At 36.4% G+C, this 18,415-nt stretch overlaps 2 protein-coding genes across 4 annotated transcripts in view; one reads left to right on the forward strand and one right to left on the reverse strand.

The window, feature by feature from the left end:
* Positions 1 to 4,953, forward strand: part of lmna (lamin A) — a 28,639-nt gene extending 23,686 nt beyond the window's left edge. For both annotated transcript variants that reach the window (XM_065245406.2, XM_065245407.2), the window contains 3 exons: positions 1,652 to 1,711; positions 2,004 to 2,219; positions 2,912 to 4,953. In XM_065245406.2, coding sequence (XP_065101478.1) covers positions 1,652 to 1,711; positions 2,004 to 2,219; positions 2,912 to 2,947 — 312 coding nt within the window. In that variant the 3' untranslated portion in view covers positions 2,948 to 4,953. The remainder of the gene's footprint in view (positions 1 to 1,651; positions 1,712 to 2,003; positions 2,220 to 2,911) is intronic.
* pear1 (platelet endothelial aggregation receptor 1) overlaps positions 4,714 to 18,415 on the reverse strand; it is a 54,309-nt gene continuing 40,607 nt past the window's right edge. For both annotated transcript variants that reach the window (XM_065298213.2, XM_065298212.2), the window contains exons 13-24: positions 17,631 to 17,794; positions 17,147 to 17,249; positions 16,217 to 16,363; positions 16,002 to 16,133; positions 15,791 to 15,919; positions 14,997 to 15,122; positions 10,150 to 10,359; positions 9,753 to 9,862; positions 9,401 to 9,527; positions 9,247 to 9,309; positions 7,938 to 8,138; positions 4,714 to 7,791 (exon numbers count right to left, since the gene is read on the reverse strand). In XM_065298213.2, the coding sequence (XP_065154285.1) occupies positions 7,649 to 7,791; positions 7,938 to 8,138; positions 9,247 to 9,309; positions 9,401 to 9,527; positions 9,753 to 9,862; positions 10,150 to 10,359; positions 14,997 to 15,122; positions 15,791 to 15,919; positions 16,002 to 16,133; positions 16,217 to 16,363; positions 17,147 to 17,249; positions 17,631 to 17,794 (1,655 nt within the window). In that variant the 3' untranslated portion in view covers positions 4,714 to 7,648. The remainder of the gene's footprint in view (positions 7,792 to 7,937; positions 8,139 to 9,246; positions 9,310 to 9,400; positions 9,528 to 9,752; positions 9,863 to 10,149; positions 10,360 to 14,996; positions 15,123 to 15,790; positions 15,920 to 16,001; positions 16,134 to 16,216; positions 16,364 to 17,146; positions 17,250 to 17,630; positions 17,795 to 18,415) is intronic.

An 18,415-nucleotide genomic window follows, 5' to 3' on the forward strand; every position in this document is an offset into this window, starting at 1 on the left:
AAAATAATTTACAAGTATGTAAGAAAAGGTTTGTACTCTAAAAATACTTTATTTGTAACAAACAGGAGATAAAGAATTTACAAACGGCTCTCCGCAAGGTTCAGCACTTGGACAGCGTCAGTTTTTTTTAAGCATTACTTAAAAATGTTTCTCATCTCACCATATCCACAGGTCATCATATACAATAAATCCGTGAGGTAGCTTTTTAAAAAAACATTTAAAAACAGATGCATTTGTTTAAAGCAAAGCATTTATTTACTTATCAGGCTGCAGGTGAAGCAGCTCTTTTTGTCTTCTAACGTCTCATAATTAGTCCGCATTTATGTCCAAGAGACTCAATAATAATCTTTTACATTCAATCCTTTAATCTTTCATATTTAAAAGCGTTTTTGTGCTGCTGCACATTCATGTATGTGTTAAGCAAACCCGCGTTGTCGTCCCGTTTAGGCACATTTTACTAATGCGCTCTTTAAATAACATAAAACATATTGCGCCATTGACTTTAGACTTTAGACCAGGTTTTAGTTGGTCAATGGCCTAGTCTATTTTAGTTGCCTCAAAATAGCAACGCGCCAACAATGCGCCTGAACACACCTAGTTTTCAGACCAGAACGCCCATGGGCGCAAAAGGGGGCGCAAATGCATTTGCTATTTAAACAATGTGGCGCTAAACGTGAAAATGATCATTGCGCCGGGTTGAAACTAGCAAAAGACACTTGCGTCGCGCATTGCACTGCATTGCGCCGGGTGTAAGAGAGAGCCACACATGTTCTTACCTCAACTTAGACGAATTAATACATACCTATCTTTTTCAATGCGTGCACTTAATCTTTGTACAGCGTGTTCTGAATGTGTTAGCATTTAGTGTTGCCCCATTCATTTCTTAGGATCTAAACAGGGATGAATTTAGAAGCCCCCAAACACTTCCATGTTTTCCTATTTTAAGACTGTTACATGAGTAGTTACACAAGTAAGTATGGTGGCACAAAATCAAACGTGGCGGATAAAAATGAGAACTATATTGTATGGCGGAAGGGCACTTAGTTTGCAGCATTTCAACCTCGGTGCGCAGTAACCGCATCAATCCTGACCACTCCCCCTCTAGGTCAAACTTCCGTAAATTTTACTGCGCCCCATGTTGAAGTGCAAACTAAGTGCTCTTCCGCCATACAATATAGTTCTCATTTTTTATCCTCTTAAAAAATTGCCACATTTTATTTTGTGCCACCATACTTACCGGTACTTGTGTATCTACTCATGTACCAGTCTTTAAATAGGGAAAACATGGAAGTGTTTGGTGGCTACTAAATTCATCCCTGTTTGGATCCTAAGGAATGAATGGGGCTAGGCTAAATGCTTACACATTCATGACATGCTGTTTTAAGTGCATGCATTGAAAAAAGATAGGGATGTATTACTTTAGGTAAGTTGAGGTAAGAAGTAAGAACATAGTAAAATATTGAAAAACAGTGGTGTTTTTCCTTTAACACACCCTGAACACTAAATGCCCGGTCAGACACTTCCTAAACGGGCGGTGCCTGGACAGAAAAAGCTGCTGTGGACCACACCTTATGCTTAAGTCAAAAGTCTGGCAATTTAAGACTAAAGCAAAAGTGACTCATTTGCTCCCTTTTTATTTGTGTTTCTTCAGGAAATGGCTATGAGGAAGGTGACTCGTACCCTTTTCCAGGATGATGAAGATGATGATATGGTATATATGCATCTCATTGGTTGTAAAATGATAGATACAATTCTAGATAGATTTGACATCTTTAGACGTATCAGTATAAAGTATCTGGTGTCACATAAGCACTTAAGTCATAAAGAACATCTTCTTTCTTTAACCATCTTTGTAGTTTGTGTGTAAGGTTCGCATGTGAGTTTCCCTGCAGTGAATCATAGTACTAAAATGAACTGAGAAGCACTTTGTCTATATTAAGATCCACTACCATTCTGAGTCTTAGTTGGTTTCCTTGTTTTTCACTCGCTGTCGTCCCCTGCAGGCCGCCCACAGCACATGCGGAGAAAGTGAGTATAACCTGCGCAGTCGTACGGTGGTCTGCGGCTCATGCGGACAGCCGTCGGACAAAAACACCAGTTGCATGACGACCAGCTCTGGAGTTTCGAGTGCATCCCGCTCGTTCAGCAGCGGAGGAGGGCTGCCCGACAGCTTTGTGTCGCCCTCACACTTTATTGTGGGCAACGACAAACCCAGACAGGTTTGTGATGACTTATGACATCAATTTATTATGACATCTATTGCATAATGTGTAGATTAAATCAACTAATCAGAGAAATGCATGAATTATTTTTTGCATTGAAAGGCAAATTAATAAAATGTAAAGAAGTCACATTGTGTCAGATGAGTAGACATAACAAACGCATACAGTAACATACAATATATTGACTTTTAAGCCACTTTTTAAATTTTTTTGTTAGATTTCATTAAACGTTTTACTAGAGCTGGGCATAGATTTATCTAGATTAATCTCACACAAAATAAAAGTAATTTTTTGCATAATATGAGTTTGTGCTGTGTGTAATTATTATGTATATTTAAATACACACACATTCATGTATGTATTTAAGAAACATTTACATGTGTATATATATTTATTTATATTTTTATATATTCTAAATTATATATAAATAAAAAAACAATATTTAAATAAAACATTTCTTAAATGTGTATATATATGTATGTGTGTGTTTAAATATACATAATATTTACACAGATCACAAGCTCATATATTATGCAAAAAATTACTTTTATTTTGTATGAGATTAATCTAGATTAATCTATGCTCAGCCCTACTTTTTACTTAATTGTAAGTCTTGTGTAAAAAAATTTTATTTTTTTATTTTAATATAAAATTTTGTAACATTAATTTTCTCTTTCTCACTCTCTTAGGCTGGGCCCAAACTAGAGAGCTGCTCTATTATGTAGACAGCTGTGGACATCTCTCCATTAACAAGGCAGGAATAATTCATTCCTTGCTAATTCCTTATTGGATTATTGTTCTTCTTATGACATGCTATTTTTTGTACCTTTCTTATTTTATATTTCATAATCTGCGGGGTAGATTTTGGCTTTGGTATGGCAAAAGGCTTCATAGTAACTTATATGCTGTAGCTGTATAATATTCTCTCCAACATACTCTTAATAGATTTGCATGATGGCAGTAGCTTCACCATACTGTACTCAGGTAGAGAGGCGAACGGAGCATTTCACACTCGCACCATAAACTCTACACGGGAATGCTGTCATAATGCAACACGCACAGTTAACAAACCTTCTCCACGATGTTTGTTGTATCAAAACTCTAACAAAACTCTTACCGCAGGCTGGTTATCTGGTTCCACTTTACTTTATATTATTGACCATCCCAGACTCTTGTGTAAAAGTTTGTTTTATGGTATTTCTGTGCTACCTCTTGCAGTTTTTATGCACACTTGTTAAAGGGAAACATATTTAGATGACAACACCAAAGACGCACTGTTATCAATTATGAACGGCAGTAGCAAGTGCTCACAAATTTACAATAGAGCTGAATCTCATGTCAGAGTTTTGTTATGGTGAGACTTTAGGTTATAAAACTTATATTTAGATGGTCTGGATGCAAAAGTGCTATAAAGTTGCACATTTAAATTGGTACTGTGTTTTTTTGATTTGTAGGGGAAGTTGTTACAAACCCCTATTAGACTGCAAAATATGCTGTCTTAAGAAGTTTCTGAAAGACTTGAACTTTAAAGCGTCTAATAAGAAAACTGTTTGTAATTGTGAAGTTGCCTGCATTTTTTTAAACAAAAGCTGACTTTTGTTGTTGTAAAATTAACTTGCAGAGAAAAGAAAACGATGTTGTAAGGAACCGTTACAAATGTTGCTAGTTTACGAGCGATTCGTTTTTGTTTGGGGCCCTAGAGGCAGAATATTGAAATATGCAAAATGGCCACCGTCATTCCCTGGTTTAACCTTACCCTTCATTTTTTCGGTGGTATTTGCTATGTTTTAAGTTTTGTTAAAGATCAGATACGCATTTACACTAAATAATTTTTTTTTTAAGTATATCTATGGGCTGCGTGTTGATATTCCCGTCACTCCTCTCTTACAGTAAATATTCCAGTTCCTCACCTGGACAGCTGTAAGACTCCAGTAATGAGAGTTATTTTTACCAGCGCAGAGACATAATTCACCATAAAGGGGTTTTGCACTGAGAATTAAGTTTAAACGTGATTAATTGGTTATGAAAAGATCAGTAATGTATTAAACAGATATTCAGTGAAGCTAAACGCGGCTCCCCAGACAGAGGACTGGATTTTGCTGGCATATTACAGTACATATATTACTTTATTGAATTGCATTGCAGAGCTTTGGATATTTAATGGAAAATATGGGATAGTATCGTTCTATTTTTTCTACATATATACTTAGGACTTGCGGTTTTGTATTTCTGCTTTAAACAGCTATTGGTATTATTATATTAGTGTAATAAGGCATGTCTTTGTTGTTTATAATAAGAAATCTGTTTGTTTGAAATCTTTAAATTTGACTAAATATCCTATGAAAAGAATTTGAATGTTTAATTAACACTAATGTGTTAATCATTTTCTGTTAGTATACGTTTTCATCATGAAACAAAGATTTAAATAATACAGTATAAGATCATGACACCAAAAGATGTTTTTGTTTTGTTTTTATTTTTGTTTTCTGTATTTTTAATGTTTTTATTTTGTCATTGGCTAAAGTCATGAAGGTTTTTGTCAACAAAAAAAAAAAAGAAGTTAAAACCGACTGCAAGGCATGACATTTTTGTTGCTTGCTTTTCATAGTCTTTAAATCTAATTTACTTGTGTGAAGATATCAGAATTGATGTAAAACATTATTTCAAGAGCCTTGTTTCAAACTGTGCCTTAATATGATGCATTTAAATAAAGCCATTCTGACTTTTTAAACTGCTTCCTAACATGCTTTTTTCCATTCAAAATGTTTATTTGATTGCATTTTTCCTGCAGTCATTGCTTAAAAGCTCATGTGACAATGATCATCTCATTATATTGCCGTTAAACAGATAAGGATACATCCCTGTAGGCAATGTGGATGCTGCATTGTTTTGCAAACATGTGCTTTGTTTACAGGTGATTTACATCTTTGTTTCCTCAAGGGTTTTCATGTTTAATTAGTTAACTGTAAAAAGTTAACTGTTCTGGTGAAACTTGTTTTACTAAAGCGAAGAATGAATGAGCTTTAATGAGAAACCTGACTACAATGAAATACTTTGATGTGGGATTGTATGTAAATTGGTTTCTGTAGGCAAATGTGTGCTGCATTAGCAAAAAAAGTTTTGAGTTTTGATTTGAATTGTATTATAGGAAAACCTTAAGAGGTGATTTTCTGGACAGGGCTTATCCTAGTCCCAGACTAAAATGCATGTTTGAGCTGCCTTTATTTAAAAACATCTTGCATTGACATATCTTAAAGGTGACATAGAATGATTGAACGGGGTATTTATCCTTGTTCTGTGATGTGACATGTAGACAAAAAAAATTTGTTTGGGTCTGTAATGCCTTATGGCGCTTTTCCATTGCATAATACCCCACGGTTTAGTTTAGTTTGGGTCGGGTCAGCTCACCTCACTTTGGCGTGGTTAGCTTTTCCATCGAGTTTGGTATCACTTCGCAGTGGGAGGGATTATAGGCGTGTCGTTATATTTGCGCTGCATACTGCTGTGATATCATACAAGTGAGAGCATCCTTGTACATTCCCATTTATTTATTTATCAGTCCGCCACAAAATTAAAATTGGCCACCACAAATAGATGTTTGCACAACGCGTTTATAATTAAGGTTACCTCTATCTCTCTTGACAGTTTCGGTTTAAACACCCGTGGCGTCAGTAGTTGACACACTCCGCTGAGCCTCTTTGAATTTGCATTGATACTGACGTGCTCGTCGCGAATGTTCCGCCACAAACTGCAAGTTTGGAAAAAACTGTCCCTGATTCTCAACCAGTGGATGATTTTCATCGCTAAAAGGGAGTTTGGGAACTTAAAGCAGAGCACAGATGACAAAATGTTTCAGCGCAAGCTAGCACTAAAGGTAAAGCTAATCTTTACGGTGACGATTGACCAATCAGTGATCTACTGTGTTTTCGCGTCACGTTTGGTATCAGCTCGGGTCGCTTGGAACCCCAACCGAGGTGGTACGAAAAAAAGTATCGGGTAAAACGTACTGCACCCAATGGAAAAGCTCCCAAAAGTAAGCTGACCCGACCCAAACTAAACCAAACCGTGGGGTACTATGCAATGGAAAAGCGCCATTTGAAGCTTCCTAAAAACCTCTCTCAGATAGCTCTATTAGGGTGGGGGATTTTAAACAAGTGGTTTTGCACCTATTTGGCTCCCCCTACTGGCTTAACTTGCAATCTCATTAATGATTGGCTGACTTTGCTGCCACTCAAAAAATGTAGCCAATTATTTTAAAGTGGAGGGGCTGGGAGATGCCTGTGCTGTCATAAGCATCAGTTTTTCAGATTGGGCCGTTTTCTGGCTGACATTTCTAAAAGAGGAATTTCTATGAGACTGAGATGTTTAGCATGTCTAGCAATTTTTGTATGTTCTTGAATGCGGGTAGACTACCATTATTCAACAAAGACAAGGTAAAAATGGGTTTTAATTCGCTGTCGCCTTTAACATATATCAGTACCATTGTTTTGTCTCAAGAAGATGCACACCAGTATTGTTATTTTGTAAGGTATGTTTGTAAAAACTACTTAAATATCCTAATATAGCTAAGACCTAATCCCTCTCCGTGAAACTGCCCCTAAGTGTTTTAGTTAATACCTGACTGACAAGGATAATTCATGTACACATTGTGCATGAAAACATTTTTATTTACACTATATACAGATTTTATTGTTGAATTCAACTGACATTCAAAGCAATCTTTTATGTGCTTTCAAATTTACAATCTCATATGAAGCCTGTTCTCTAACTGATAAAGTGATATTGTCATTTACAACCCTGATTACCAGATTAAAAACCGATATGTAGCATTTTACCCATCAAAGCACAGATTCTTCCTATTTAAAATAAATGGCATAATCTTTCATTTGAACATTCCTTGTATATCTTTGGCAATTTTATGTGTATATTTCACACAAAGAATATTTAAATATGGCCACTAAGTGACAGGCAATGAGCAACTATCTCCATATAGAAACATGTGCAAGATTAAGCTCATAAAGGGTTTTGCCCATCAGTCAAGTACTAAAATTGCCAGGTGTGTTTCTGAGCAAAACACACTGAAATGGCAGCGTGATTTATACAACACAGTATGTGTGACACAATATCCAGCAAATTGTCAAAAGCTCTTTCGTCTGTATGTAAGTTCCTTCTTGTCTGTGTTTAAAAAAAACATAAAATATTTACAGGTGGAAAAACAGCTTTGTGCTGGGTTCATTTCCTTTAAGAAGAGGCATTCTGTTCCATTAACATTCAATGGCGTCCAATAGATGGCAGTGTTGTGCAGCTGTGGTGACAGTCTTTGCTCCCAACCATCAATGCATGGATTATCCACTTTGTAAACTGGCATTTTTTGGCAGTGAATTTTCAGAAGCAGCAAAGTTTGTAAACACTAAAGTGTAAGGAGATCAATGGGGCAGTCTCCGTGGTGATGGAGAGGGTGGTCTCCGCACAGGGGGCAGATCGTAATGCCCGGGAATGTGGCTGTTGATCGGCAGATCATAGTGATTCTGAGGCTCTTGTTCCGGAACGTTGCCAATAGAACAGTGCTCTGAAATAAAGTAAATAAATACTGAACCATGATACATGTGATGCATGAAACCCCATATTGATTGTATGTTTACTGAATGTGTAAAATGACTGATGCTAGACAGTAATATTAGATCATATTTCTTTTGATAAGTGCAGTAAAACTACCTCTGTAAACTGGAGAAGAAGAGGTCACGGCAGGTGATCTGATTTCAGTGTAGGATCGCTCGCGGGGCACCGCAGACTTCATCTCCATGTAGCTGCTCTCTGGTGGACATGGTGGCAGGCCGGGTAGATCTTTGATGGTGGCGTATGGGTTCTCACTGTTTAGAGAGCTGCTGCTTACTGCCACGCATGAATCTTTCAGCTCTGTAACCACAAACGGTATTACATACAACTTAATAAGACGATATATGAAGAGTTTGCTTCCAAAACTTTTTTCCCCCTTTTTTCCAAAACGTAATAAACGGCAGTCCTCCTTCTCTGCAGAATGCAATAAATCCTCTTAACAAATCACAGCGCACCATTCCACACACTGTAAACAACAATGGCGGCACGTTGAGTACACACAGAATCCTAGTTTTCCTCATCCACTTTGTACTTCGTGATCAACAAACAAACAAAAATAAAATAATACTTTTGATGGCATTGATAAACCTGTGGTGGGGAAGAAACGTAAGCCATCAAAATCGAATAATTTACGTGAGAGGCTCTCTGGCGAATGAAAAATGCCCGCTGTTGCTTGTTCTCCAACGACAGCATCAAGCTTCTGTCATGCTAACACACTGACCCCAACTCCATTATTTTACTCAAAGTCAATGAAAATCGAGCAGGACCAAAACTGCTGATCGCTGTCAAAAAAGTTCAGCAACAACGTCCCAAGGATGACAGCAACAATGTCAGTGTTCTTAATATGACAAAGTAAGTGTTTTGATTAATGTCATTAATGTTCATTTAATCAGTGTATACGACTAGTCAACTAAATGAATAAAACATGGCAAAGATGAATGCACATTTAATAGATTTATTGCATTTTGCGAGAAAAAATAGATTTTTATAATAAATATTTGAAAATGTAATTATGGATTTGAATTTTTTGTTATTATAACCTAAAGATGCTATGTGAAAGTTTGAAACAGAAAATAGTGGTTTTCATCTTGTCACTTTCTTAGTATAGAAATTTTTTTTTACCGAAATTAATCAAAATGAATTTATTGAGTTTTGGAACCAAACTCTTCATATGTGAAACAGTCTGTGAAATCCAGGCTAAAGTCTCATGATTTAATTTTGAAATTAGGAGTATCAAAGTTTGATTTCAATCATTGATTTCACATTCATTTCAGTCTTTAGCATGAAGGATATCAAAGTTATATTTTCACAGAATGTTCTTTAGGATGATTTTTGTAGGAAAAAAAGACTTTAGCTGGGTTTCACAGAGAGAGACACACATTTTCAATCATATCAAAGCAAATTTTACCTTTGTTGTAGCGCTTCCCAATAGTTGCGCTATAGCTGTAACTCCGATCAATCCCAAAAGCCCCTGCAAACCGATCAAGACCATATTTCAACTGCACAGTAAGGGACATTACTAAGAAATCAAGAGTTCGTCCGATGAAATTTTGAGTCATTACCTGGATCTTTTGGAGGCTCCTGGTGTTTCCATCCTGGAGGAAGAGTTGCATTTGTGTCAGCTCCAAACAGCCCTCTCCTTTCTCTCTCTCTGTTTTTCAGACTGCAGAACAGCTGGTTGTTGGTGTTCTACCAAAGTATGAGAGACATGGGAAGATCTTTCTGTTTAATGGGGTGCTAAATCTTCATACAGACACAGACACACTTCAGGGTCTATTGATTATAGGCAGTCACTGACTGTTTACTTTTCTTACGTGGAAAAACAATATAACTATTCCTTGAATAAGCACACTTAGAAATACTTCAGAAATAATAAAGGTAGTATGCTCTGAAACTAACAACAGTATCACACACCTTGATGGCTCGGTCCTGGTTGTTGGGGATGTGGGGCAGTGGAGGTCTGCTCTGAGACAGCGTGTGGTAACTTGGGTTTGAGTAATAGTGATGGTAGCTGAGTGGTATATCTACAAAAATATCAAAATATAAGATAAATATTTATCAGTGTACTATTGTGAACCCGTCTGTGAGCCAGGCTAAAGTCTCATAATCTGATTATGTCTTAATAAAATACATTGAAAAATAAACATGGATGGACATTAAAACTTCTAAAACAACAAGTCTGGTGGTGGTAGCCTTAGACTTTTGCACATATCAATGTTCTTTACATTATGTATGATAATTTTATGTAGAAAACAATTAACTACTAAAAAAAATACTTTTTGAATAAACCACTAGTCTCTGTAGCACATACCTGGCACAGCATACTCTGAACTGACAGTACGGGTCGAGGAGAACGAAACGACAGGTGTGTTGCTCTGTTTGTCTTGCTGTCTCCGACGATACAGCAATAAAACAGCCAATAAAAGCACCACCAGAATCACCAGCACCACGATGCCTCCGATTGCCCCCCACGAGTCCCTCTCTACTGGAGATACTGGTACCATTATATTCTGCTCCCTCTCTGAAAAACACACAATAGTATCATTAAAATATACATTTGTATTTAAGCATACACATAACTACAACACACTGTAGAAGTTACAAATAATAATGTGTTATGAAAGACAAAGCAAAATGACATTCCACACAATTTTGTCATCATTTCCTCACCCTCAAGTTGTTCCAAACCTGTATACATTTCTTTGTTTTGCTGAACACAAAAGAAGATATATTTGTGTTCAGCAGGACAACATTTTTTTTACAGGTTTGTTAGAACAGGGGTTTTCAAACTTTTTGTGTGTGTGGACCACTATTTGTAATCAAGAATTTTCGCGGACCACCTTATAATACTCTTAATAAAATATGTCCTGAATTTATCTGCACCTCTAAATAGGTTTACTAGCACTAAAACTATAACTGGTCATCACATCAGTACTATGGAATGTTTTTTTGGTCTTTTTTAAATTAATTAATTAAATTATAAAATAATTAATTAAATTATAAAATAAAAATAAAATTGCAAAATATGTCCCAAATTTGAAAATTAAATGCTAAAATAAAAATTAAAACATTATTTCATTTTCATTTTTAACGTGATGAAGCATCATTCCGGCCAAATTAAAAAATAAAATTAAATTGATGATTTGACATTTCATTTTCAATATAATCTTGAGTCAAGACTGACAATATTAAAATAAAAAGGCAAGCTTGAAAAGGAATCTGTAAATAAATTTTTTTAAAGGCTTTTTATTCATGCCCAAGCAATCAAAGGGACAAAATTAAAATGTAAAGTTTTAATTTTATGTTCTCTTTAAATTATTTGTTTTCATTTTCTTTTTCGTTTTCATTTTCATTTTCATTTTCATTTTCAACTTGTATGCAAATTCAATGTTAATCAATGGGTGGCGTTTACTTGCTTAAAAAAAAGGGGATTGGCTGAAGCAGCATTGCCAACTCAGCGACTGTGTTGCTAAAATAGCGACTTTATTGCTACATCTAGCGACTTTTAGGCCCATTTAGACAAACTTAGCGAATGTTTGGATGAATCTTAGCTTCACATCTGTACAGATAGGCTACTGTGTCGCTTGTACTGGCCCACGAGTGCCGGGTGGCGCTGTCCCGGTGAAATGTGCGTCTGGTGTCTCTGTGCATGGAGCTGGGCAGTGTAGGAGCTGACGCGTGGATGGGATTCGCGTACATTGTTTACATTTCAAAGGAGGAACAAACAATAAAAAGTGGCTGGTCCGCTGTTATATATGTGCGTATTTTCACACATCTGGTCCGGTGAGGCGTCAGTTTAACGAGCTGATACACCGACCAGTCACTTACTTTTAAATTAACATTAGGCCTATCTGTTTATTTAGCCTATGTGTTGTCTGTACAAGTATCAGAACTTGCGTCCTCTGTGAAATGCGAGTCTCTCGGAGTCTTCTGTGTACACTGCACTGGACACAACATACAGTTCTTCTGACCATAGCTGAAGTGTGGAAGACGAGCTACCCACATAAGGGCTGTGACGATATCACAGTAATACTGCATCACTGCTGTAATAAGATGCCAGCTGCGGTGATGTCACGGCCGCAACCTTATAAAGCGCGTCATGCCCAAGTGCTCTGATTTCTTGAACTGTACCAACTCACTCCCTGGTTTTAAACCCCTGCGCGAATAACAATATCTCTGCAAGAAAATGTCAGAGCCATGCCCATGAAATTTCATGTGCAAGGAGTCCGAGCCACGCGCATATTAAGCTTTCTCATTCAAGGAGAAGCACTGTGCTGGTGATGATAATGACAGCATAATAATAATTTAAAACTATAATGGGCAAACATGACAACTATCGTTATGAAGGCAGGAGCGCGTATACTGACAGCACAACTCGTTATTTGGTTGAATGCTGTGCTTATATCTGGAGCTACTGTAAGCGAATTTCTGAAAGCAATGATTGGAGTATCCATAAGTTTTGCGCAGTTATTTACGTAATGATGCAATTGTCGATTTCGTTTTGTATCCACTTTGAGAAAATCTAATTAAACATACTAACAATAATAACATTAAATAATATTTATTTTCTATATCTTTTGAGTTTAATATCAATTATGGAACAGTTTTTGTCATTGTTTGTAACCCATTTTTTGTACAATAAATTATTAAAAGTTGCAACATGTTTGGAGAAGTGTGTTTCTATTCACGGAGAGTTTACCGAAAATGAATGTCTAAAGAAATAGGAATCAGGTTTTGCACAACTCATCAGAAACAATCTTAAACTCTGCATGTTCTTTCTGCAGGTTTTCAGGTTGTTATTCTATGAAATGTATTGTATAAAATGGGTTATAAACGATGACATAAAAGGTCTATAAATCATTGTATATTCAAAAGATATAAAAAACAAAAGTTAACATATAGAAATACATATTATTTCACATTGTTATTGCTAATATAATTTGTTGTTTTAATAATATGGGGTGGGTTGTTGTGCTAACAGTCTAACCGCGTGATTCAGTTGCTTCTTCACCACGGTAAAATAAAATCCCGTACGGTCACAGCCCTACTCACAAATCAGCGTTACAAATGAGGACCGCTTACAAATACCACAAAGGCTGAAGGTCTGCTCTGCCAGTGTGCCCGCTGCAAAAGTAAGTGACTGGTCACTCATGTCCATTTTCATGAAATGCATACAAATAACACGCAGTGTGATTATAGTGCTATATATACACCAATTTTGCGAGCATATGATACTCCAGTCCTTAACGGATTTTGGCATAATTATGTATTGCACGATAATCACACTGTGTTACGTGTATGCATTTGATGAGAATGGCTGACGCCTCACCGGATCAGATGTGTGAAAATACGCATATATAACAGCGGACCAGCCACTTTTTATTGTTTGTTCCTCCTTTCAAATGTAAACAATGAACGCGAATCTCATCCACGCGTCAGCTCCTACACTGCCCAGCTTCATGCACAGAGACACCAGACGCACATTTCACCGGGACAGCGCCACCCGGCACTCGTGGGCCAGTACAAGCGACACAGTAGCCTATCTGTACAGATGTGATGCTAAGATTCATCCAAACATTCGCTAAGTTTGTCTAAATGGGCCTAAAAGTCGCTAGATGTAGCAATAAAGTCGCTATTTTAGCAACACAGTCGCTGAGTTGGCAATGCTGCTTCAGCCAATCCCCTTTTTTTTTAAGCATGTAAACGCCACCCATTGATTAACATTGAATTTGCATACAAGTTGAAAATGAAAATGAAAACGAAAAAGAAAACAAATAATTTAAAGAGAACATAAAATTAAAACTGAACTTTACATTTTAATTTTGTCCCAATTATTGTTTGGGTATGAATAAAAACCCTTTTTAAAATTTATTTACAGATTCCTTTTCAAGCTTGATTTTTTATTTTAATATTGTCAGTCTTGACTCAAGATTATATTGAAAATGAAATGTCAAATCATCAATTTAATTTTCTTTTTTAATTTGGCCGGAATGATGCTTCATCACATTAAAAATGAAAATGAAATAATTTAATATAATGTTTTAATTTTTATTTTAGCATTTAATTTTCAAATTTGGGACATATTTTGCGATTTTATTTTTTATTTTATAATTTAATTAATTATTTTATAATTTAATTAATTAATTTAAAAAAGACCAAAAAAACCTTCCATACAGTACAACAGATTCTTGAAAAATATTCTTAAACAAATATATTTTTCTTAAAAAAATTTATTATTCTATATTTAATCTTGCCTTTACACGGACCACCTGCAGTACCCTCACAGACCACTAGTGGTCCGCGGACCACAGTTTGGGAATGGCCGTGTTAGAACATAAAGGTGAGGAAATGATGACAGAATTTTTATTTTGGGGTGAACTATACCTTTAAAGGGATAGTTCACCTTATAATGAAAATTCTGTTACCATTTACTCATCCTTATGTTGTTCTAAACCTGTATGATTTTTTTCTGATGAACACAAAAGAAGATATTTTAAGAAATGATGGTAAACACACAGCAGTAAGTGACCATTGACTTCCATAGTAGGAAAAAATATTTTGGAAGTATTGTGATAAATGATGGTAAGCACGCAGTTGATGGTACCCATTAAATTCTATCATATTTTTTTATTCCTACTATGGAAGTCAATGGTTACAAAATAATTGTGTGCTTACCGTCATTTCTTAAAATATCTTCTTTTGTGTAACCATTAACTTCCATAGTAGAAATAAAAAAAATATTATTGAATTTAATGGGTACCATCAACTCCGTGCTTACCATCATTTATCACAATACTTCCAAAATATTTTTTCCTACTATGGAAGTCAATGGTCACTATCTGTTGTGTGTTTACCATCATTTTTTAAAATATCTTCTTTTGTGTTCATCAGAAAAAAATCATACAGGTTTAAAACAACATGAGGATGAGTAAATGATGGCAGAATTTTCATTTTAATGCGAACTATCCCTTTAAGACTCTTTTTCGGTATAAACCCTAAAAAATTATAGATGTAAAATGGTTTCAATGCTTTTTATGACATCTACAACCATATTCTTGGCCTTTTTTGAAAGTAGACATTTAGAAATGTACTGAAAAGTTAGAAATAATTCAAATAATAAAAAACAGACAGAACGTAGGTCACTGTTAAGGCTAATACCTGGTCTGCAGTCTTCATCTGATCCAGGCACACACACACAGTCTCCAGTATGAGGGTCGCAGGAATGGTTTGGTGGACATGAGCAGATCTGAGCACAGTTAGTGCCAAATGTCCCCATCTGACAGACTACAAAGACAGATATTTGGCAAATGTTTGATAAACGTGGAGCTTTGAGTCTGTTTTAAGACAAAGACATATTTTCAACATTGTGAGTTTATTCCAAGATCACATCCAGGACACAGGCCCCCCTTAGGAAAAGCAACTGTTGGAAGTTGGAATTATGGAAACAGTTAAAAGAAAAAGTCGGAACTTGGAAGACTAAAAAAGTATGGTATTACGACGAAGATCAACATTTAAAAGCCTCTAGATTCAAATATCTTGCTTTTTATCACACTTATGACTCTCATGGGGGTAGGTTATGGTGCTGGAAATTTATTTTATTTTCAAATCCCAATGTTGACAGGTATCAACCATACAGACTAAGGAACCTCTTGGGAACCTTAAAGGGATAGTTCACCCAAAAAATCTCATGTTGCTACAAACCTGTATAAATATTTTGGTTTTGAAAAACACAAAGGAAGATATTTTGAAAAATGGACCTTATTCACTTCCATTGTAGGAAAAAATAATACTATGGAAATGGTCCACAAACGGTTCGTTTACAAACGTGTTCATCAGAACCACGAAATTTATACAGGTTTGTAACAACATGAGGCTGAGTAAATGATGACAATTTTTTTATTTCGGGATGAACTATCCCTTTAATTTTTAATAGTGTATAGTAAGGTACTCACATGAGGAGCAGTCTGATCCAGCCCATCCTGGAGGGCAGATACAGGTACCATCCCTGTGATGACACGTTGCATTGTTGCTGCACATGCATACACTGCTACATTGGTTTCCATACCGACCAATGGGGCAGGCTACACAAAAGCAGACAACTTGCATCAGGCACTTGTAACACAACAGAGGTTTGTAATCTGTGTGTGTGTGTGCAAAACAAACCTTGTTCACAGAGTGTTCCGGTAAACCCAGGCAGACACTGACATTCGCCTGTTATGTGATGGCAGGAAGTGGCATGTTCACACGACGGACACTGACGGCTACACTTCTCTCCATACAGACCGGCACTGCACTCTACAGAAAGAGAGAAAAGACGACTATTTATCTGGAAAGATCTTAGAGAGACAGGTTTGTGTAATGCCTGTGCGTCTGCTCACTGTGTTGACACTGAGCTCCCCAGAATCCAGGTTTGCACAGACATGTTCCAGTGTGTGCCTGACAGGTGGCGCTGTTGAGGCACGAGCATGTTTGGTTGCACTGATGTCCCCATGTGCCATCTGGACATCGTTCTGTGCAGCGTGAACCTGTAGAAAAATGAAGAAAACAGACTGAAACTTGATCTGCTAATATATTTAGTGTCTCTAAAAAGCATTGTGGGAAATATTAACCACTTGACATCAAAACCAGGTCCCCATGACATCAGAATGCTTTTTGTCTTTCAAGATGAATATGTTGGGATATTTATAAAATAGTATGCTCCAAAACATTGTTAAAGCATTTAATTTTTTTTGCTTTTTCCAATACAATTTTATGACATCATTCTGCACTTCAGCTCCTCATCAGTTTCCAGCTTGTGAAGTAAACGAACACTATTGGCTATGTTAAAAAAGGGGGAGGGGTCACGCAACATGTCCCACCCTAGCTTCTTGTTTCAGTGGAAATTACATCAATGTATTAAACAAGGCTGTGCACTTCAAGTCACTTCAGTGCATCTTTAATAGTGAGGAATAACTTTGGATAAGCTGGAAAACTTAATTAACAATACTTATGCAGTGTATGCATGCAAATTGTTTAGTTATTATGTATGCATTATACTACTTTTGCAGAATTAATTAGGTGTAGTATGACAGAATCCCTTTAAATTTCTAATACGTGTTGGCACCAGTAGATCCTGGTTAGTGCGCCAACATGTAGCGCCAGTACGCTTTTGTTTTCCTCCATTATTCTTTATAATACACCATACTATTACAGAAACCACTGACTGATATCATGTGTATCTACTTATATAACCATTAATATGTATGTGAATTTTGTTTCATTAATAAGAAAGTCCATGTAGGTAAGAAATAATAAAAGTGAGGTCCTACCTGTCCAGCCTGGTAAACACAGACACTGTCCTGTAATACTGTGGCATCCCTCATCATGCAGACAGTCACATTTGTGTTGACAGCCTGGTCCAAACGTGCCTATCTGTTAAGTAAAGAAGCAGTTCAGAATGGAAATCCTGATTCATAAGTATCAAGTAACGCAGACAGCCTCTCAGTGAGATTATACGGCTCCAACATAATTACAACTTTTATATAAATGATGATAGCTACGCAACATAAACTCTCAGCAAAAGTTCGTCTTTCAACAATATCTGCTTAGTGTTTTTGTAACACTCACGTATTGTTATGTATTTAACATCAGATTTATAACTTTTGCTGACGGGTTACATTATTTCTGCTGATTTAGGAGACAGATATGCCGAACATACACAACATCTGTTGAATCTGTTAGGTTCCCATGCAATGAATTAGTCTAAATAAATAAAAAAAGTGAATTATATAATGAAGTGAATGTGTGTCTCACAGGACAGGGCTCATCACATTTGTCTCCTTTCCATCCTGCAGTGCATTTGCATGACCCGTCAGCAGGGTGACAGGATGCCCCATTTGCACACTGACATGTGAAGTTACAGCCAGGACCCCATGCACCCTTTGAGCACGCCACAGAACAGTCAAGACCTCTCCAACCTAAATACACACACAAACACAGTGCTTATTTAGCTCATTTCTACCCCAAGATAGTCAAATGTTATAAGGAGCTACACTTCTAAAAATAAAGATTCTTCTCAGCGATGCAATAGAAGAACCATTTTTGGTTCTCTAATGAACCTTTCAGTTAAAGGTTCCTAAAAGAAGAACAATTTCTTTCTTTCTATAGGCTATAAAACCTTTTAACACTACAAGAACCTTTTGTGCAATATAAAGGTTCTGTGAATGTTAAAGGTTCTTTATGGAACCATACAACCGGACAAAGAACCTTTTAGGGAACTTTATTTTTTAGAAATTGCGGAAGGAAAATATATTATATTATATATATTTTTAGTTTTTATACACTAACCGTCAAAAGATTAGGGTCACTTGACATTTAACGTATTTTCCGGACAATAAGTGGCACTTTTTTTCATAGTTCGCTGGACCTGCGACTTATAGTCAGGTGCGACTTGTATGTCAAAATTAATTCATACTGACTAACATGAACCAAAAGAAAACATTACCGTCTACAGCCACGGGAGGGCGCTATATGTTGCTTCTGTAACCTACACCTGAAAACTGTTAACTGAAACATTAACTTAAAGACAACAGGGAAAG

Source organism: Paramisgurnus dabryanus, chromosome 13, assembly GCF_030506205.2.
Source record: "Paramisgurnus dabryanus chromosome 13, PD_genome_1.1, whole genome shotgun sequence".
In the NCBI taxonomy this organism is placed as follows: domain Eukaryota; kingdom Metazoa; phylum Chordata; class Actinopteri; order Cypriniformes; family Cobitidae; genus Paramisgurnus; species Paramisgurnus dabryanus.